At 39.4% G+C, this 23151-nt stretch overlaps 1 protein-coding gene across 3 annotated transcripts in view; it reads right to left on the minus strand.

Moving 5' to 3' along the window:
* Positions 1-23151, minus strand: part of lad1 (ladinin 1) — a 33355-nt gene that overhangs the window by 5936 nt on the left and 4268 nt on the right. The window contains exons 1-9 of one of the 3 annotated variants that reach the window (XM_012965673.3): positions 18608-18735; positions 12771-12893; positions 12153-12681; positions 11872-12062; positions 10762-10939; positions 8568-8639; positions 8445-8491; positions 8261-8333; positions 1902-2036 (exon numbers count right to left, since the gene is read on the minus strand). In XM_012965673.3, coding sequence (XP_012821127.1) covers positions 1902-2036; positions 8261-8333; positions 8445-8491; positions 8568-8639; positions 10762-10939; positions 11872-12062; positions 12153-12681; positions 12771-12893; positions 18608-18645 — 1386 coding nt within the window. In that variant the 5' untranslated portion in view covers positions 18646-18735. Of the gene's footprint in view, positions 1-1901; positions 2037-8260; positions 8334-8444; positions 8492-8567; positions 8640-10761; positions 10940-11871; positions 12063-12152; positions 12682-12770; positions 12894-18607; positions 18736-23151 lie in introns of those variants that run through there. The other 2 variants (NM_001079170.1, XM_031896140.1) reach the window with 2 other exon arrangements.

The raw sequence follows: 23151 nt of genomic DNA on the forward strand, positions 1-23151 counted from the left end.
AAGAAACATCTGACTGCTCATGTCTGCTTGCTCCTGTGTCTGCATTAAAAGGCACTGTGTCAGCCTGTGTATAATCTTATATTTTTACTCTGAAATCCATTTCAAATATGTGTAAGATTATACACAGGTTGAAAATCAGCTACATGTGACTGTAGTATAAGACAGCACTGCCTGTGTACTGCACTAGAGGGAGCCGTATCACTCTCCCTCCTGCATTCTGTCACTAAGAGAGCTTTGCTTGTGTACTGCTCTACAGGGAAACGTGCCAGTATTCTTCCTGCTTTCTGTCACTGCATGAGTTCTGCTTGCTACAGGGAACCATGGCAGTCTCCTTCCTGTATATTTGCAGGGCTAGGGTATGCCTGCTCCATACATTGCAAAATTTAGGCTACCATGCAGCTCCTTCCTGCCTGCCTATTAGAATTAGAGCTTTCACACGCAGGCTTGGAAGCTTGCTCCTCTCTTTCCAGTTAACTAGTAGTGAAGTGTAAGGAAAACTTCAGTGTACAGACTGTCAGTTTATTCAGCAAAACAGTGTGTGTGGTTGGGTTGTGTGATGCTCATGTTTGCATTTGTATGGTATTGCGAGCATCGATATGTATGCCATATCCTTCAATGTATGTGCACGCTTGTGTTTCAACATATGAATCACCATGTGCACACCTACTAGAGTTGTCATATGTCCAGTTTTGAACCAAAAAGTTAAAAGAATATTGTCATGGGAAAACATGTTTTTTTTCAAAACACAGCAGTTAAAATAGCTTCGCATGGGGCTAGCCATATTCTTTATTTCCCAGGGTGATACAGCCATGTGACCTGTGCTCTGATAAACTTCAGTAACACTTTACTGCTGAGCTGATATGAGCTGATATCATCCCCCCCCACCATCCAATCAGCAGAACAATGGGAAGATAGCAGCTCCCAGTAGATATGAGAATAGCGCTCAATAGTAAGAAATCCAGGTCCAGCTTGAGACTCCTCCAGTTACATGGGAGTAGGAGAAACAATAGGTTATCTGAAAGCAGTTCTAATGTGTAGCACTGGCTCCTTCTGAAAGCTCAGAATCAGGCAAAATGCACTGAGATTGCTGCCTACATAACAATATTATTATTTGTTGGTTCAAGAAAATTTTTTTAAATGGTACAGTGAATAATTTGCTATGTGAATTGCTACAGTGTAATTTAGAAATAACAAGTACACCATAAAAATCATGACAGAATCCCTTTAAACTAAGCATGCAAAACATTTATACTTAAAGGGGACCTGTCACCCTAAGAAATAATTAAAAAGAGTTTTCTATTGTGTTTGTCAAGCAAATAAAACTTCAATTACACTATATAAGTTATTTTAAACTTATTTCCTTCCGCACTGGCTCCATTTTGTGGACACTATTATTAAGGCAAGCTGTGCACCCTGCCAAAATCTTTTTTCTGTGCCAGTATGGGGGGACCTGATACCCATATCCATGCACTGCTTACACAATTAGATGGTGAGGAGGGAGGGGGAATGTGAGGAGTGCAGAGACATCTAAGAAGTTCTGAATTGAAAGTAAAAGGCATAGAGGCGGGACTTTTAAATGCTTATATAATGGGTATAGATGTGTTAATAAAAAAATGACTTTGGGTTACATGTTTAATTTGAAAAGGGCTTTTAAGTAAGGGGATATTGGTAACCTTCTTTTCATCATTAATTTTGTAGAGATGAAAATTTTTAACCCTTCAGTTGTTGTGGAAAGATGCTGTAAGATGCTGTAGTTAGCCTCTGGTGGAACATCGGAGATGCAATGTATTTCAATAAGTACTGCTGTCAAAACATTTTGATACTTAAGAATGCATTTCAGTTATCAATGCATGTCCCTTAATATGACTTAAGAAAGCTTATCAGTTAATAATTATCTCTACCTTTTTGGTAATGCTGGAAGCTTTATTTGTAGGGTTATCATCTTTCTCAAAAATACTTCGCTTGCTGGCGATACCATCTGATGCTCCAATGACACATCTACTTTGGGGTTTGCTTATGCGGACACTTCCTGATCTCTAAAAAGAGAAGAAGCAACATATACTAATTTGAGTCAGTTGAACAGGATTGTTTAATTCAATAATAAACAATATAGAACAAAAATATGTGGCTGAAAGAACCTCCCCACAATAAATTCATAATTATACATTTTATTTCAGTTTTTTTTATAAATAATAATGTATTTAGAGGGTAATAAAAATCATAATCATACATTAAGGGGCCGATTTACTAATCCACGAACGGATCGAAAGCGTCCGAATGCGTTTTTTTCGTAATGATCGGTATTTTGCGATTTTTCCGTCGCAACTTTTTCGTAAATTGTCGCGACTTTTTCATAGCCGTTACAACTTAAGTGAATTGTCGGTACTTTTTCGCACCCGACGCGAAAAAATCGGAAAGGTTTGTCCGCCGTTTACTAGCACTCAATACAAAAAAGTTGCGACAATTTGCGCAAGTCGTAACGGCTACGAAAAAGTCGCGACAATTCACACAAAAAAAATTGCAAAAAATACGAAAAAGTCGCAAAATGTTCGCTTCCAATCCGTTTTTTTCCCATTCGGGATTCGGATTCGTGGATTAGTACATCTGCCCCTTAGTGTGTGGGGGGGAGGGTTCAGCCACATTTATGTTCTATTTAGTGGTTTATCCCCCAAGGGACTAAGGGGATCAATGGCTGTTAACCCTAGAGTGACCCAAATTTATCACTACATCAATAATAATGAACAATACCAATCAAGAAAAAGTGTACATTTCCATGTACCACACACAAATTACCTGAAAGTGGCTGCAGAGTAATTCACCAAATACTGAAATATTTACACCTCAGAATTGGCAAATTCAAGATTCTTGTGTATCTTGAATTCATTTATATTTAACTAGTATATAAACTCTTGATGCTCCTAAGGATGCCCACTGATGCCCACTGTGAGGCACAAAAGTGGTAAGGTATTAATACTCCTACTTGAAGCATGACAAAAGCAAATATGAAAAGTGATCAGTATCTACATTTTCTGACGAAATAACAGAAAGCCTTAACTTTTGTGTAAAATGCAGAACATTAGTGCAACACTCCAAACTAACTTCTAAATTCCTGAACATCTCTACTTATTAGGAAACAGGGTATATGACCTGAATTCCAAGAATTCAGAGCTACTGAACCACCTTGAACAAAAGGCCACAAATTATTAACCAAAAAAATTGGTATCCACCACTTATACCTCTCCTGATTGTCAACTATCCAATAAATATTCTAGTAGGAAAATTCTGCAGTAGACTTGTATCTCTTTCTTCTTGGAACAAAAGCCTAAAGGTGGCCATACACGTTATAATAATGTTTTAGAATGGTCATCCATCCCACTAACGTTAAGAGTTAAACATCCTTTTTGTTTTGCTTATTGTGAGAGATTGTGTTTGGTGTATTTTCCACCAGTGTTAATGATGGTGTACAATTAGTACCAGGACAAATGCCTGGTTTTGCTGCAAGTAGTGCTGTTTTCTTGCTAGCAACTTAGGAAAAGCCAGATAAATGGGTCCCTGGAATAAATGGAGGGAAAGTAGGGAAGGTCCTTCATTCCATACTCTGTTTATTGTTTTCAGCTGAGTGTTCACTCTCAGAGCAGGGCAGAAAGGCTACCTGCCTGTGTTAGGAACTCCCAGAGGGCTGGGGTGCCACCTGCCTCTGCAAGGAGTAGAGGGAGTCTTGACCAAGTGTATAAGGGCTGAGAAGAGTCAACAAGGCTTAGTGAGAAGCCAAAGTATGGCAGAAGCTGGTGAGCTGGTACCCCAGGAAGGGAGAGACAGCAAGGCTGAGTGAGTAGCCCGAGTGTAGGCTTTGTTTGCTGATGAACTGTGCTGTTTATGTTGGGAGGAGGTTGCCCCAAATAAACTTTATTTTTGCCCTAAGAAGTGGTGTCCCTGTCTCTATGCTCCAGATCCTGTGTACCCTGCCTACCATAGCTAATTAGGCCTTGAAGTAAAGGAGGCAATTGGTAACTGATGGATACATGTGGGGGGCAGTCAATTCTTGCAGCACAAAGTACTCCAGTGGGAGTCTTGGCTGGTGGACCAATAAATGGCTGAGTTATGTCGATGGAGCCAAGGTAGACCCAATACCACCTGAGCAGAAATACAATTGAGCATAATTTCTAATATTTATATAGAGACCCCACAGTCAGAGGTAATTCCCCTGTTGTCTATAAGATGATATTGGATGTCAAGGGTTGGTCATCTATCGCAAAAACCTGCAGGGGTGTAGACATAGAGAAAAGGAGAATACCAAGATGCTTGGCAGAGTCCATAAAAATTCCTTCTAGCTCCAGAATCAAGGACGGCTTGAAAGTTAACAGTTCCAGAGGCCAGCTGGCGTTTCCCTGCTTCAAAGGGCATTTGTTGGCAAAGTGAGTCATAGTATAAGCCCAGGCTAAATGCCTCCAAAGTTTCTGTCTCGGAAGACTTGCATAGGTTCCTCAGGGGTACTGGATAGGACCTGAGGAACGGAGCCCTGGAGCACGGGCCTTTGGAATCGAGGAGCCAGGATGGGCTGAAACTTCTTGCCAAGCTCTTCACCCACTTGATGCTCTCTATGGCTGGTGACAGAGATATCACATTCTCTAGCTGACTTGATCATTTTGTAATTTGTCACGCAACCCCTGCCAATAAGCAACCACGTATGCCTAGTTGTTTCAGGCAGTCTCTGCATCCAGAGTATGAAATTCATACTTGCTAGCACTGCAGCCTCCTTGGCAGATCTGCATGAGCATAGGCTGATTTTCAATAAGGCTAGGGTAGGCTAAGCCTCCCCAAACCTGCTTGGCACATTAAAAAAAAACAAAACAAAAAAAAAAAACCTCACTCCTTTTCTGCACTGTCCTGGAAATCTTCTGTTCCTGCAAGCTGGTTCTACTGTGCTCTGATTGGATTCTTGTGGATTCTCCAATCAGAGAACAGCTTTCTTGACAGACAGTAAAATTGACCAATCAAAGCACAGATGCGGACAGGGCTCGGGAGATATTACAAACTGAAGGCAGTGCAGAAATGAAGACTGAAAAGAAGAATCTGCAGATTGTAAACTTTACCTAAGAACCAACTTTTGCTGCAGATTTCAACCCACTCCCACAGGTACTATACAGTTCTAAAGGCTGAATCACTAGCTGACATTAAATTGTTTTTTGCCTGACATCTATAATAATATATAATCTATCACCTGTCCTAATAGATGGATGGTAAGTTAACTCTGAAAAAGCTCATTGTGCTTTTAAATATTTGTTGTTGTTGTTTTTTACACTTATTATTTTTTTTATTTTTGCCATTGTTTTGTTCATTTCTAGTTAGTTACAGTGGGGTCAATGTTGTGTATCAGTGCCAGTGTTATAGTGCCAGGGCCTGAATATCTGCCATCTGTACCCACTGCTTCTCACTGTATATAATGTGCTGGTTTTGTAAATACAGACTGCGTCTAACTGTATATAATGTGCCTGGGGTGTCAGTACCCACTGCCTTTCTTGCTATAAAGGCAGCAGCTACTTGGCCAGGAGCATCAAAGACAGTGCAGAAGGTCTGGAGGTAGGCTTTGGCATTGTTAATGAAGAGATAATTATTTTCCCTGAGAGGAGATGCCCATTACAGAGCTTTGCTCTCCAGCATGTATCCCAACTTAGCTTGTTTGGAAGCAAAATGAAAAGGCTGCAGTTCAAATTTTATGAGGCACTGCTTCACAAAATCCCTGCAGGCCTGTGCATCTCCATTGTAGTGTGGAGGTGGCAGGAATGCAAGGTTCTATGCTTTAGCCATGGGGTATAGCAGAACTACTGCGGCTGAGGGACTTCCGGACACCAATGGAGTAGCTGGCATCCAGGAGAAGAAGGCCTCCAGGACTTGCCCTATGTGAGCCTGCTGAGCTTCATACGCCTCCATGCGTGTCACCATATTGTGTAAGGCTTTTTTCAGATCAGGGGATGCTTGCTCAATAGGGTCCATGGCTCAAGCATATTGTCAGGGCCTAGCAGCTTACAGGTTGGAGTTGGGACCAAGGAGAAAGCTAGGGCACAGGCTAGGCAAGAAATAATTCAGTTCGCAGTAATCAAGGGGTAGGGAAAGTTTGTTGTGGTTTCCAGGCAAAAGATCTGGGCAGGCAACTGTCAGTTGTAGTCAGGAGTCAAATCAGGTTTTGACCCCTGGCCCATTTCCTAGTTGTGCTGTTTAGAAATGCGGTGTCACTTTGGAATGTCCTAACTGGGACACTCATCAATAAGAAAGACCTGGATGGAGTTCAGTCAGGAATAAATAGGTTTATGCGAGGAGGCCACTCCTAAAAAAATCCATGAGGCATTTTAAAAGAGGGCCCAAGCATATAGCTTTTACAACACACCTTTACTGTATTTAGAAAACAGATAGTTGCAACTTAAAGATTCTTTACCAACTTCCCTAGACACAGTCTTTATGAATGGCATATAATAAAAACAAAGTTCCATCTAGCCCTTGAATAGATTTCTCTATATGTTAACCCACTGCTTTAACTAGCTTACAGATACCAAACATTACAGTCACTACTGTAAAAGATATATCCTGTGCAGAACTTTACAAAATCATAATCAACAAAAACTCCCCATACAAACTTTAGGATGGATTTTTAGCATTAAAAATTTATAGTCTCTCATTAAATGATGTCACAAACCTTCACACATTGGCAGTGCACTCCAGGTCAGCATAAAAAGCCCCAACAGTTAATATTAAAATTGTTCAACCAGAAAAACACAGCAGGTTGCATCTGGACCAGAGAATTTGAGCGGTGAGCAGTTTTTGTGTGGGGGAACCTGTATTGCTTTTTCCAGATGTGCACCTGTATTTTATTTTTAAACTAATTTCTATGTTAAACTGTGTGCTGTGAATATATAATTTTCTCATTAAATGATCCCATGAATTAATTGGCAGATTGGGGTATAGAGCTACAGCATTCACTAAGACCAGAGAAGTGGAACAATATTTTGCTGGCTGTTTGAAATCTTCATGCTCGGCAACCAAAGAAGCAGCTTTTAAATTCCTCACCAGAGGCTATATCACTCCAGAGCTGAAACAAAAGCTCTACCTGTATCATCTCCAAAGTGTCTTCAACATTATAAGGAAATAAAAGACTTTTGTACTGAACTTGTATAATATCCTGCACTTATTAGAATCATGTATATACAGGGATGGGATCTATTATGTGCAATGCTTGTGACGCAGGGTTTTCTATATAAGGAGTTTCCCATAATTTGGATTTCCATACCTTAAGTTTACTAAAAATCATGAAAACATTAAATAAACCCAACTGGATTTTTTCCCCAACAATATGGATTTGTGCTAGTTTAGTTAGGATCAAGTGCAGGCTACTGTTTTATTATTACAAAAGGAAATAATTAAAATCAATATAATTTTTGCTTAAAATTGATTTAATGGTAGATAGTTTTCTAAATAACATATTTATGGATAAGGGATCCCATGCCCATGATTAAGTGCGGGTACACACGAAACGCGTCAGGCGTTCTGGGTTTTTAAGAATGTAAATAAAGTTTGAGTTTTATCCATTTTCTGACTGATCATGGTGCTTTGCCAAACGCTTTCTTCAGAGATTTAAGGGATCCCATACTAAACCATAGTTAACAGGTTGAACTTTGCTTTCTATAACATAAAAATTTGACCAAATCTGACAATAAATCTATAAAATCAAATACATCTAGTAAAACACAGCACTATAAATGTTCATGGAGCTTGAAAGAGACTGAAAATCATGCAGAATCTTATTAACAGTACTGCATTTTAAGATGATTCTGTGGATGGACAAACAGAGATTAGAGGGTCCATTTACTAAGGGTGGCAATGCTTTGCCCATGTTTGCCCATAACCCAACCTACCCTCACCCTTTGTAGTACATAGTGCTATTACACCATCATGTCCTACACTCTAGATATGGACAAAGATAAACAACACTATGTGATAGCATTGCCTGAGATTAAATTTACTTGGGAACATATTTTTGTAAACCATTAAGGGAAAATAAACACTAATCCTAGGCCTCAAGGAATACATAAACTAAACATAGAAGATGTTGCATCTTATTTCCTTATATTCTGATTTTCCCCATCAATTTCCATTGCTTCTTTTCACTCTTTTCACTCATCCCGCACAAATTTAAATTGCTTAAGAATGTTGCAGTGCTGTCATCCACTGATTTGAGAACAAATGTTTGAGGTGAAAAATTATTTACCTGCACAGCTGATGCATATTTCTCCATTCTGTCTTCTATATTTCGGCTCCGAAGAGAAAATCGTAGATTGGAACTGCATAGCATATCAGAGTATCATATTTATATGGTCAGTGAATCTAATGAACAAGGCTGCTAACTTAAAAATATTTTTATAACACATTATTTTACAGAATATACTGCTTACTTGCGTGAGAAAGCACCATCATCTTTATCTTCAGTTTGAGACAATGCCTAAAATGAAACATGAAATCAGCTTATAGAATATTTAATGTCTTGCTTTTTAACCTGTTTAACCAATATCTCTTACCCGGAAGGAGCTGGTCCGTGGACTAAATTGTCTAATCTGAGAAGAATGTGGTGGGGATAAAGGAAGGTCACCCTATAAAAAATGCAAAAACTTAAATATAGAAAACAAGATCAGACATTCATAGATGGGATATAACAAGAAAACAACATAAATATCTTGTTCTTGGACTGTAACATTTTTTGAGGTAATATACAGCACAGAAGATTTGGCATCCTAAACTTGCTGAGACTGGATCTTAACCATCATTTATAGTCAGTAAAAATTCTTGTAGATTAGTTTCCAAATGCATCCAGGATCGTGTTTGTGGTATTTATTCCTATATTGTGTTTAGATTTATGCATCAACCAGCAAGTACTCTTAGCTGGTGTTCAATTTTTATATTAAATAAGATTCACTTTCATAATAGACATATCGTAAACATATTTTATGTGAGTCAATACAACTGATTTGGATAGCCTTAAGTTTCTTGAGCATTTCAGTCAGTGCCATGAGGCAACAGTGTGTGGTAAGTTACCAGGGCAGCAAAAAGATGCAACAGAATTATTGCACTCCCTGCACTAGCGATGCCCCCCCCCCCATCAGAATACTGAAAAGGTTAGAAAAATGGATGATGATGGGGGGGGGGGGGTAGTTGGTGGCAACAGGACAGATGCCTCAGGAGGAACAGGTTTCAAAAACTCTGGAACTTCCTAATTGTTATTATTAGATTCACAAGTTGCCTGCCATCGCACAGGGCTGCCTTGCACCTGTCAAGGGATTTGTAATCTGGCACTAGGTGCAGAGTACAGCCAAACCATGGTGCTCTCAGAACTAAGGGGTGTGCTTTTGTGCCCCTTAGTGCACTTACAGTTTTGTTTGGGTTCTAGTTAAATGACCCCTGTTATCTCCCACATGTCATCACATGCTAAGATAAAACATTGCAGGTCTAAAAGCCAGGGATTTTCTGAAAAGCTTAATTCTCAAAATGCAGAGGATTAAACAACTAAGCAGCATGTAGACACAAGAAACACCAAAATGTGCATACAATTTAATAGCTTAAATTTAGTGATGAATGAATCTGTCCCGTTTGCTTCAGCGAAAAATTTGCAAAACAAAAAAAAGATGCAACAAAGATTTAGTCTAGAGAACAGAGCCGGAGCTAGGAGTAGGCAGAAGAAGCATGTGCCTATGGAGCAACATGTGCTTGCCTGTCTTACCCTAGTTTAAGTCCGGATGATTTGTTGTGCAAATCATGCATACGTGTGACGTGTTTACTGTGCAGGAGGGGTGGGCCAAGCAGAGACAAGGGGGGGGGGGAAGCAGGGGCTTGCCTTAGACACCCTCAACTTTAGGCCTGGCATATTAACCCTGGGAAAGAAGTACAAGAGCACAGCCCTAATTGCTCATTCTGGCAGAATTTGGGAGTCGGGTATTTGAGCATGAACAGATTTTAATTTGGGGGGGGGGGGGCTAAGCCTCAAATGCTTTTACACATACTTATGTGGTGAATAGCAAATAATATCTTTCAAACTATAATTATCTCACTTGTTATTATGCACTAGGTACGCAACTTAACATTTATCCAGACTGGTGGTTAAAATGTTGTAGAACAGGATATTGTATTTAGTTAATCATTAAAATGTTACTAAAAGAATAGATACTAGCTCAGTTACTACCATTAATTTACAGAAAACAGAAAAAGGCTAGGAGTAGCCGGTGCAGCTATTTTTTCTATTTTCCCTATGTATACAATAAACAACAGAAGAATGTTCTTGCCTACAGGTATAACCATACCTTTAAGAAAACACCATAAAATGTATTATTCATATGAGCGTACCATTACTACCAAAATAACAGCATAAAATATACATGTACAGCAATATGCATATTTTTTGTGTGTATATAGCTGTCTATAAAAGCATATCCCCCATATGTATAAAAGACACTAAGTTTGCACTGGAACAGTAACCTATAGCAACCAGTAAGATGATTACTTTTAAACAGGTAACTGGTAAATGCTTCCTGCAGATTGGTTGCTAAGGGTTACTGCTCATGGGCAAACTAAGTGCCTTTTATTATATAACCCAAATCTACCAAGCACTGAAATGCATTTACATCTGAAAATGCATGAAATGTAAACATTATTTATGATATATAATTCACAGATTTTGGAACACTTAATTACTCACAGTGGTGTTTTAAAACATAATCTCACCTCTTTGTTACTGTTAGATCTACTTGATAATGATGGAATGTGCATTTCGGTTCTCTTTATTGTGTTGATGAAAGAAGGGGCGTCAACCTCTGTTTTGTTTTGCACAGGTAAAGCTGTTTCTGAATGATCTCTGTCATCTATATCACTTGTACTATGCTTCTTTGAAATCTTTACAGTGCTGTAAATTGTTACATATAGTTAGTGTAGTAAGAGTATAGATTAAATGAAGCAACATAGAAATGCAGTGACAAAAACTGAAAACAAAGAACAGTGAATGAGTCAGCAATGAAGTGAGCAGTCATTGATCGAAAATCAAGGGTGTAAGTTGCAATAAGAAAAAGTTATTATATTAGTTATTATAACAATTACTCTGATAAAATGTCTATTTTCTCAAAAAATACAAACCCCTTGCAGTAATGAGTGCAGTACTAGGGAACATAATGGAAAAGGAATGCAATAATTTATATTGCAATTTGCTTGCACTTGGATTTGGAAAAGTTCACATTTTAAAGCTCATCAAAAGCATTTAAAAACAAATATGTAAAAAAACAAGAGTGGATTTCATCCAACTGGGGTACAATTGTTTAAGCAAGTGTTTTATTTATACAGTCCACAAAGTTGTAAAATGGGTACAGACATTAGCTTGCATGCCAATATGCCAGCATTAATGATGAAAAGCATGCACTGGCAAAAGCAAAAGGCTTACAGTATATAAAGAAAAGCTTAAAACATGCTGAAACCCAAACTCATACTCATCTCGACCTTTAATATACCTTAAGTGCATCTATCATAATATTGCATGAGCTTTCTCATTGTGCTCTAAATCTACTGCCTGAAGCTTTTACATTACCTATATGGTGCCCAATGTTCCATCAGTGTTATTATTTTGTGCAGTTTCTACTTTGTTTCCTGTTCTGTATGGGAGATTTTAACTTCATGGTCACAAAAAGTTTACACTTTGAAGCTAATGTATATAAAGTGCCTACCTACATGGACAAAATATACCATATTCAAAATATCATTGCACTTACAAAAGTAAATTTGGGTTAACATATTTGCTTCTCTGTTGATATCAAATCTAAGATTTCAAGATATAAATTGTATCTGTACCTTACATAAACTTGGCTCCGATATGTTTCTGTTGTTTTGGTGCTGGAGGATGTTCCATGATCATTCAATGGTAAAGAATCTGAAGAAGGATATATGTCAGTTGCCACATCTCTGTGAACTGCAGAAATGCTAAGGGAACTGGGTAAGGTGCCAGGAATATCCTGACCTACTAATTTATCAGTGTCTTTTTCCTGCAACAAGAAAGACGTGGTTAAAAAAACCATAATGTGCATAGCAAGGCATTGTTTGCAATATAACAATAATGTCACTATTGTCTATACCTTCTTCTTATCTGCTCTTTGCAGTTTCTCATCTTCTGGCTCCTGGTTCCCATTTATTTTGTGGTTGCTCTTTTGGAAGTCAACTATCCCTTTATTTTGCTGCTTGGGCCCCTGGCTGACTTCTTTTTGATTGTCAGAAACAAGACTCTCTTTGACTTGATTCTTAAGTCCTTGAAATTCCTCTTGGCTATTAGATTCCCCGCTGTTGTTGCCAACAGTTGATTTATTTATTTCTTTGGTCTGCTTTTTGGATTCCAAACTCTGTTCTCTTTGTAACTCATGCTTCTGAAAATGTTTTTGCATATTTCTATTATTTACTTCAATTTCACTCCTGGAATTTTGGCTATTTTGTGCTTTGTGACACTTGCTCTTTTCTTTTTCTTCGCTTCTGAGCTCTTGGTTTTCACTTGGTTTTCTGAGCTCTTGGATCTCACTTCCAGTTTCAATTTTCTGATGTTTTTCTGTTTGTTCCTTTTGCCCAGTTTCCTTTGAACTGTGAGCTGACATTGAGGAAGGCAATGACTTGTCACTGAAAAACAAGATTAATTTAGGGAAGAAATGTTGTTATTGCTTCAATATCTGTCATTGGTGTTGCACAGTGGGTATATTAACACTCACCTTTCTCCATCCTCAGATAAAAGTTCTATTGCTTTTTCACCAGGGTTAGAACAAATGCGGTTTCTTCTTCTTCTTTCTCTTATCTGCTCCTCTTCATCATCTACTGACCATTGTTTTGTTAGCCTGTTAATATAGAAGCCAAATAATATGCTTAAAAGAGCATAGAACTTGTGTTGACCATACTTGTTTCTTGATCTAAACAGGGAAAACCGATGAACTGAAGTTACTCCATGTTTGGTCACAGCAGAGGAACAATCTAAATAGAAGTTCAATTAGCACTGTCTTCCTAGGAAGTAGGTCTGCCTATTGAAAGCATATTGACTATTGTAATTGTTATACCGAAACTAGAATAAATGGGTTGAAACTTTAGCTTGTGTAGGTCTGCATAATATAGCTTTTAAGCCTTGCTTATCCACCTGCTTCTAAGGTCCCTTAGGGACCTAATAACTATCTGGGACCAGCACTGAGTATTATAATGGAAATTACAAAAGATGAGTTGAGCATCCTCAGACAGGATATTAAAGGGGACCTACACCCCCTCAGTTATAAAAGCCCACGGACCCTGCTTGAACATGTGCAGTTGAAGCTGATTTCCTGATAGCCCCAACTGTGCATGCTCAAGCAGGGTATGTGTCGGCGGTGAGACCCAAAGCTTCTACAGTTAAACAGAAGATGGCACCCAGGCATGCAGCTGCCCTGCTCTGCATTTTTAGGTTGGGGTTAGAGACAGGGGCAGTTTTTTAAGTTGAGTATGCAATAATGGAGAGGTGAGGGGGCTTGAGGCAGGCCAGTTAAGGGGCTTTTATAGCTGGGGGGGGGGGTGTAGTTCTCCCCATTGTATTACATAAGAGATATGATTGTAATACTTAAGAGTATGGCAAGATAATACTTTAGAGGTATCCAAAATCGTCAAATTACTTCTTCCTTATTACTACTTTTTGATGACTATAGGGAGATGCTTAGTGTATACTCCACTGCAAAAAGAATTTATGTAGTGATCCAAAAACATGTAGAAAATAAGCACACTCTACGACATAGCTGAGAACTTTAAGCCATTTTATTAAGTGAGAGTACCAACAAGCAGACTTTTTTCGGGATTAGCCCCTTAATCAAGTGATCTTTCAAAGTGTACTAAGAGAATGTTATTTAAAGGGTTGGGGAACAAACTCTATCCAAAGTGATGATATAATTTTGCTTAATGATTATTGACATACAAACAATGGGATGAGGATCTGTTGCTGACTGCCTGCAAAGGAGTAGACCATTTGCAGTTGACATTGCTTCCAGCTGGAATGCATATGAGGAACAGGAGCAATGCCAAATTTGTACTCTAAGTCCTCAACAAGAACACAACCTGAGTGAATTTACAAACATAGATGCTAGTTTGTATAGTAAGCTTACAAATAGCAATTGGTTTGCAATAGTCTCTGAACACCAATAAAAGTGCCACACCCTTGTTGACCTGCTCAGTTTGTATTCCTGTAGACAACGTAATGCCCAAATTTGGCCTTACCTAGCCATCTTGTCCTTATACTCCTATTCCATGGAATTGGTGATTATACGGAGATATGTTAAGTAATTTGAGTCTTTACAAAAAGCCATTGTGCTTGGGTGTGCTTAAGAGGAGTCATCCATGAAGATGTTGCATCTGAAATTTTAATGTGTTCTAAGTTATGCAAACATAGTGCCAAGTTATTTGCCATGCCATGTTTCTTTTCAATAAATTAATGGCACTTTGGTAGAACTCAGGAGAGGCTGCTAGAGTATAATATTTACTGTTTTACATTAAATATTGGTAGTGGCCAATATTTTTTAGAAACCCATGGTGGGTCAAAATGGATTTTCCATGGGTTATTTTACTAGACTATAAAAGGGAAGATATTCCACAATTCTTCATCTTTGGAATCCACTCATAACAGGGGAGTAGATGTGCTTGAGGTCTTGAAGGCCTCTGCCTAAAAGGTAGGCCTAACACTACAGTGGAAGGCAGTGATAGTGACCCTGCAAATGAAGGCATGTAGTCAAAGGATAGGTCCTGTCACAGAATGCTCTAGGTCGGAAAATGAGATAATCAGGGTAATAGGAGCAGTAAAATGCTACATCCAGGAAGAATAGTGTGGGGTTACTAATCCCCAGGTGACACCCACCTCAGTGAAACAGGTTACAGGGTAGTTTAAATTACCTACAAGACGGTCACTGAATTACATGGTGCATTGTGGATGAACACAGTGATCAACAGGCTGTGCCAGGGCCAGGAGCTATGGGTAGGAAGAAGATGCATATGCCTAGGGTGAACAGTTAGGGGATACGGGCACTAAGACACTAGGCACCTACTTCTGCTGCTTTCCCTAACCCTGGCCCTGCACATTGAGAAATGATGGACCAGTAATCATGTCTGCTACAGGTCTGGAGTAGGTGGTGAGCAGTAGCTGGGTGACAAAGCTTGCCTTGAGAGCCCTTAGAGTTTGGCCCAGCAATCAGGCATGGATGTGTGGGAAAGCCGCAAAGCACTACCACATGTCTATTTCTTCGTTCCTGCACTGGGAACTGGACATGCTTGAGATTCTGAAAGTTATTTAAATCTCCAGCATCCTATCCAGGTGTCTGTAGGCATAAGTGAGCATGCTATGTATGTGCTAAGGGGTGGAGGAGGCAGCTAGAAGAATGAGTACATGATGTGTGTGTGATGTTGGGGGAGCAGGTGTGTGTGAGGGAGTGCAGTCAGGGCCGCCATCAGGGGGGCACAGGGGGTACAATCGTCCCGGGCCCGGACGTTTTTAGCTTTAAAGGGGGCCCGGCCGCGCTAAAGTTATCTTAGCTCGGGCCCCCTTTAATCAAGTCCGGGCCCTCGCTTCCTCGGCTCTGGCGGCGTCCTCCGCTATGTGCCGATACTTCGGCGCTTTTATAAGGTTGCGCCCGTGCGCACTGACGTCACACGCACGGGGCGCAACCTAATAAAAGCGCCGAAGTAGCTGGGAGCCGCGGCATATAGCGGAGGACACCATGGCAGCAGGCAGGCAGAATGCAACCCCTGATCAATGTGGTTTAGTCTAGATGGTCTTCAGCCTGTGACATGATGTATTTGAATGTCAAAAAGTGGCAAAGGTCAATGGTATTGTAAATATTTGCCATGAAACAAGCTTAATAGGCAGCAGGTCCTTAAAGGAGAAGGAAAGGTTAAGTCACTTGGGGGTGCCAAAATGTTAGGCACCCCCAAGTGACTTAGAACGCCTACCTTGTACCCCGGGCTGGTGCCCCCGTACGGAGAGAACAGTACCAGCCCGGGGCAGCTGCCGGCGCTACCTGCTTCCTCCTCGCTTGCGCGCGCATGCGCAGTAGAGTGAAAAGCCGAACTTAAACATTAAAGTCGGCTTTTCACTCTACTGCGCATGCGCCGGCCCACGGATTTCGGCAGCAGCGCGCAAAGGAAGGAGGAAGCGGTGTCTACAGGTGCCCCGGGCTGGTGCTGTTTTCTCCTAACGGGGGCACCAGCCCGGGGTACAAGGTAGGTCATGTAAGTCACTTGGGGGTGCCTAACATTTTGGCACCCCCAAGTGACTTAGCCTTTCCTTCTCCTTTAATGAATTTGGGCTTTTTTGGGTTTGGTCTGTACAATCTTAATTTTTTCTTTACCATTCATGTTTGCAAAGATGCTTTTATATCTCATTTTAGTTGTTTTGTAATCGTACAAATCAGTTACTTGCAGCCTCAAATTTGCATTTAAACTGGTTTTAAATAGTCATAACTAAAGGAGCAGTAGTGTTGTGTGCACATTTGGACCTCTAATGCATCTAAGGCAAGGAAACAATGTATCTGGTAATTCTTTATCATAGAGTAAAATGAATTGGATCATCTTTGGTAGTAGCAGATATTCAGATGCGTGATAAACAAAGAGGCAGCCCTAACACAGTCTGGAGGATGCTTTGGGGGGGGCTTTTTAGGGGGGCACTGGCTACCAAAGTTTTAGGGGGCCCTGGGCTAGCTAGAAATGATTTAGGGGGTACCTGCCCTGGCACCAATGCAAAATGTAACTCCTGGACACCAATGTTTTAGGGGGCCCTGGCTACCAAAGTTTTATGTCCTTTGTATTGATGGGAGGGGTCACTGGGGGAGGGGCCATTGGGGTGTGGGAGGAGGGGGGGCCCAGAAAACTTTATTATGAGGGGCCCCGTGATTTCGGATGGCGGCCCTGAGTGCAGTAGGCGGCAGGCCTAGGGGCACATCATTTTAAAATCTGGTACTGCCAACAATTGGCTGTGGTGAGATTAACATGTACAGTGAACAGTGTTACAGTTGTGTAACGCTTGTGTATAGAGGGTGCAGACTCAGAACTTGCCCAGGGTAACAGGGGACTGTTAGGGGGAAGTGACCTGCAGGTGTAGGTGACCTGTGGTGCACATGAAATCCAGGTGACCTGTGATTTTGCTTGCATTTCATACAGTAAGTTCTTGTAGGAAGCCCCAAAAATACATTTGGGGGGGGCCCAAATTTATACCACTGCCCATATACTGCCATTTACTTTCAAATGAGAATGAATGATCCATCTTGTAACATGGATGATGTTTAGTTAACTTTGAATCACAGGTAGCAGGAGCTATTTTTGCTTGTGAAAGTCAGGTTTGTGAGGTGATGCAGTGAAAAGTGGGTACAAAAATTAAGCCATTTTCCACCATTTTCAAATCACTTTTTTTGTCCTTCCTCCATGTCTAATAATACACAACAGTCTGATATTAAGATAATTCTTAAGACTGAAAGTAGGTTCATTTACATTTAAAAGGGTTCACAGAATAAACAATGGTCGAATTTGCAAATGGGAAGTAACCCATAGCAATCAATAAATGACTTCCTTTTCTGAGACAACTGCAGTTTCAACAATGAAAGCAAGCATTTGATTGGTTACCGCAAAAGTGCAAATTTCCTTAGTTTTCTGAAGCTTCCTCGCAAGGATAAAGCACAAATACACTGGGTCATTTGCAGTTTAACATGGACCAATACTCCCCCCAACACATATCAATAAATAGCAACCTTTAAAAGTAAGACAACATGACTCAAAGAGACAAAATGGAATGCAGGCAAGCAGATACTTATAATAGTTAAGAGTCACTGATTGCACAGTTATTACCCAAGTAGGTCACAGCGCTACACAGTAAATTTGCCGTTTCATTCAGCACCTACTTCCCCGCTCCACTGCAGAGCAACTCAGAACTGTTTGGTAGGCAGCGGTACCCTACTAAAAAATATTCCTGTTGCAGCTCAGCAACTGTCTGGTTCATATAGCTGCTTCTACCTCCTCCCATTTAATTTTTTATTGCAGCTAAAAACTCACTTAGTCCAGAAAGCAGTACTTGTATTGACAGCTGCTGCTGTTGTTCTTGGGCTTATTTTCCTCCCTTGCTTCCCCCCTCCTTTTCCTACAGCAGCTGCTCTGATTATTACTTATTCTTATCCCGGGAACTATTCTGACCCTGGCTATTAATGATTCCTGATGTTGAAACAAACAATGAGTGACGTGCCACTAGTACCTATGGGTTATTACAATATTTGGCCATTCTTTGCAAACTTGCAAACTTGACATATCTGTATCTATATACCTCAAAGGCAAATGCAAAACACTGACAGGAATCATAACGCACATAGTGCAAATGCTAGACACTGACAGGAATCATAGTGCACATAGTTTTCACCCTTGAGTATTCAAATGGATAGAAAACTGAGTTTTTAAAACCAATTAATTGTGAGAGAAAGAGCCTGGAATGCAATTTCTTGTACCTAAATATATTATACCTAACTGCTAAAATTTGATTTTATCTTAAAGATGTTTGTATATGCCTAGATACCTGGAGAGAGCAGACCAATTCCCTTTGCTGAGCGACATATCCAGATGTCAGGTGCAGTAGAGGTTCCCTTTTCGTGGTTGCTCTGCAGGCTCATACACACACCTGCCTTCCTGGTTCTAATGAACACCCTGACTGTAATATGTCATGTGACTACAGCGTACCCACCCAAAAATGGGCAGGGCACCTGCAGTACAGTGCACCTTGTACTGAACATGCCCTTTGTTATTCTGACAATTAGCTCAGCATTATTTAGTAATATGAACCATGCAGTTCACAGACCAAGCACTGATGTTAAACTCACCCACTATAATAAAAGTAAAAGTTGATCTTGTGTTATGCTGCTCAGGATAGTGAAACCATAACATCTTATGTTTAAAGTTGTAGTTCACATTTAAGTTTCAATATTCTATAAAATGTTCTGGTTTTTTTTTATGTGCCTTTTTTTGTCTTTTAACAGCTTTCAAGTTGTGTCACCAACCCCGGCAGCTAAAAAGTGGTTACTCTGCAAGGCTTAAGGGGACATTTACTGTTGCTCAATTTTTTTAGTTCGTTTTTTTTGTTGCAGAAAACCTGTTTTGTAGCAGAAAAAAACACAGTTTTTTTCATGATTTATTATGCGAGAGAATCGTGACAATTCCAAATGCAAAAATACTCCAGCTAAAACCTGTTGATCATGTAGAAGTCAATGACAGATGTCCCTTCCCTTTTAAAATTGGAAATTTTTTCTTTGCTTCGTGGTTTTAGCAGTTTCTGGGGGTTTTGATGCTGGCTTTTGTGCGACAATAATAAATCCCCCCTTAAATTTTTTTCATTATTTATATATCCATTCAGACCCTCTTCTATTCATCTTCCAGTCTTTCTTGCTAGAGTACCAGAACCAGATAGCTCCAAACTAAAGAGCTGCTGAACAAAAAGCTACAAATTAAAAAACAAAAAATATTAATAACAATTGCAAATTGCTTCCTCCACTGGTGCATTTAATTCTCTAATCACCACTGTCTTTCTGGTGGGAGAGTGGGAGCTGGGATTTATAATGCAAATGTGTCTGAGCAGATGCGTCAGCATGAGGGAGAGTGGGGAGGTGGGATGGGGGACGGGGGTTTGCTACTCTGCGCCAGGCACTTCCAAAGACTTTTTTTTGCATGGGGGCCTAACAAAGTCATTACGCCACTCTCGATTATATTGAAAGTAAACTGGAAGTAAAACTATCCATTTCATTTGGAAGTGAAAAGATAATACTTAAATGGATAAACATTATATAAATATATGATGTTTATTAATTTATGTGCTACAGAATCTATGATCAGTCTCTTCTATCTTATGTTTCTGCTCAGACCAAGGGGCTGATTCATCAAAGCACAAGTTTGAATCCCAAAATGGGTAAACTTCAAATTAGATCCGATAATTTCTGATGATGGGAAATGTCACAAAAATGCTTATAAAAAAATTGTATTAACCACGATAATATCGTATTGGCGATCTGAAAATAGCGAAATTTTCGTATCCAAACGATCGTAAATGGCAGGAAAAACGGCAGACTCAATGGCACTCTGCACCTCCAACATGGCTAAAGGAAAGTCACTGAATTCTGAAGCTTGAATGAATCCGAAACCTTTGTTCTCGGCGCAACAAATTGTTGCGCTTTTTGTCGCAAAGTACGAAATAGTTGCGAAAATGAACAAAAAAAGTCTCAAAAAATACGCACAGTATGAAAACTTTGAAAAAAATATGATTTTTTTGCATTCGGAAGCAATCAGGCTTTGATAATTGGGCCCCCTAGTGTACAACTTTAGTACCTTAGTTTTTCAACAGCCAACCAGCCTGTCATTTACTTGTGTGGAACTGATCTAACAATAGTGGTGAACTTTTGCACATTTTGAATACATAGCAAAGAATATGACCAATATCTGGCTGAGAATTAGTTAGGCAAGAAATTTAGCTGGACAAAGACCACACTGGTCTACTGATGTGGTCCCTCTTCCAACAAGTCTGCACAGGTTTGCGTTCTCATTGGCCCCTTGGCCAAACAAGCTTCCTTTACAGATAACTTTTTACTGAAATTATGAGCTCTCAAGAAGGCAGGGAAACTTGGGGGGGGGGGGGGGTTGTAGCAGCTATCTGTACTGGATACTTAGTTGCTGAGCTGATCACTTTGCATAAAGTTTATGAGCTGTAACAGGGACATTTTTTTGAGGGGGGTGGGGCAAGGAGATGACCACAGCTTTTAGTTTAGATCTGCTCTGCAGAAATTTCTGAGTTGTGAGGGAAAAATTGGAGGGGGAGTAGGTGCTGATTGAGACAGCACAGCACTGTGACTTGCCATGGGGATGGGTGGGGTAGATGGCAACAGTAGCCAGTAGTCAGTAGCTTGCTGTTACTATGAATTTCTTCTTACCCACATTGCATACACTACGCTAATGCTTATTTAAAAGTAAGTACACTTACTTTTAAATAAAATTGTTATTTATTGATAGGTGGATTGGGAGTATTAGTTGATGTTAAAATGGCATCAAGCATTTATATCATTGTTTCTTATTAGTGTGGGACAATATGGTATGTGTGAATTGACATTTTTCAGGTTTGCAAAATGCAATTTTAGAATTTATATGTATTATGTATTTTGATTTAACCATCGTTGCCCCTTAGTTTATTTTGATTTCAAACTTCCAGCACCCAATGACATTATCCATTTGGCCAATGAGCTCTAGTTTAACAGCTGGTTAACCTTTGTAACCCTTTCTTGGACCAAAACTAGTTTTTCTGGTTAAAGAGCAGGAAAGGAGGTACACCAATTCATTTAATACTGATTGCAAAGACAAGAAGAATATTATTATGGGTTTCTTATAGATCATATCTGGCCAAAAGACTACAGAAACCATTAAATATAATCAATCAATACACAACACATTATATTCAAGCACCAACACAGGGTCCTAAATTATGTTTTCTAAAAATGCTTTATATGACTCCAGTTTACATAAAAGATACAAACATGTAACACTTAGTAACTCATAAGAAAATACATACCAACCCTCAGTGCACAAACAATGTACAGGAAAAGCAGACATGTTTGGATATGAAAAAAAAAAGTTTTGTATGTAAGTCCTTTGTCAAGTGTACCTGTACTGTTTAAAACAGCTTTAAAAATGTATTGCTTAATTAACAGTGTTAATAACATTGCTCTCCTTTGTTTTCTACTGTTACTGTTTACTAGAAATATTGTCTGTCCTTGTTCCAGAGCTTTGTGGTGTATTAGAGCCTTTTATTCTAGTTTTAGGCTTCAGAGTATTTACAAACAGACAATTTTACTATGTCTATCACAAACCACACCCACCTTTCAACAGGCCACGGTGGCCACCAAATAGACCCCACCTCAATTTCCATCTGCGTCCTAACTGTGCTGCTTATTTATCCACAAAACTGGTTTGCCTGGTTGACATCTCAGAGTGGTATTAGGTATTTAGTTTAAATATGGTTAGGTATACTATGGAAGCTGTTTTTTATGCTTTAGCTATAAGATAAAATTTAGTAACATACTGAGACACTATGATTAAAAACAATTGTCCTGCCCAAAAGTGAGATTACTTGTGTATACAAGGGTATTCCACATCTAGTCACACAGAAATGTGTTTTTAATTCATTTTTATATAGGTTCTTAGCACTAAATTATACAACTTTGTAATATATGTCTGTTAGAAATTTGCTGTTGTTGATTTACTAAGGGAAAAAATATTCAGCATATTCTATTCTTAAAACAGAAGTTCACTTTCAACTTTTAGTCTGTCCTGTTCTTATCAAAGCAAGACTTGTACGGCATTTTCTCTGACTTTACTTACTTAAGCCCTTTCCACAGGAGCTTAACAGGGTTGAGGTCTAGAGATTGTGTAGGCCAGCCTATCAAATATATTACTCTGGCTTCCTGTTTCTTCCCCAAATAGGTTTTACTAACCTATGAATGAATTTATACCATCAAACATTTACCACAGGTAAAAAAAGAAAAAGATTTCTGGTAATAAAACATTTTGATTGATAGTGTAACAACTAACCACAGAATAAAGTTAGATATGTAAAGGGGTAGTACTCCAAATCCATTTGACCTTTGAGTGCAGAGTGAATACAGATAGGATAAGCTGAAAAGTTCTTTTCTTTTAGCTGTTCTTTTTTCATCTTATTTGGTCTGGTGAGTCAAAAAAGCAAGGGACTGCAGTTTGTCCTTCTTATTCTTGCTGTTTCCTCTTGCACTATTTTTCTTTTTGCCTTGCCTTTCTTTGTCTCTAGCTGTACTTTATTACTGTTATCTCTGTGTATACAACTGCTGGAAACTTTGACTCATAAGTCTCCATCCTACTAGTTATTCTACAGGCAGTTCCAGTACTCTCCAGTTCTAAGTTCTGCAGCATTCTGCTAATAGGTTTATAACTTTATGACAGGTAGAATCAAATGCCTCAAGGCATTCCTTATATTATTTAAATAATTCAGGTTTTATTGTTTGGCATAGTTGCTGCTACTGACCACAACAGAACTGGAATAACTACTTTTGTTAC

The sequence above is a fragment of the Xenopus tropicalis genome, chromosome 2 (assembly GCF_000004195.4).
Source record: "Xenopus tropicalis strain Nigerian chromosome 2, UCB_Xtro_10.0, whole genome shotgun sequence".
NCBI classification, from domain to species: domain Eukaryota; kingdom Metazoa; phylum Chordata; class Amphibia; order Anura; family Pipidae; genus Xenopus; species Xenopus tropicalis.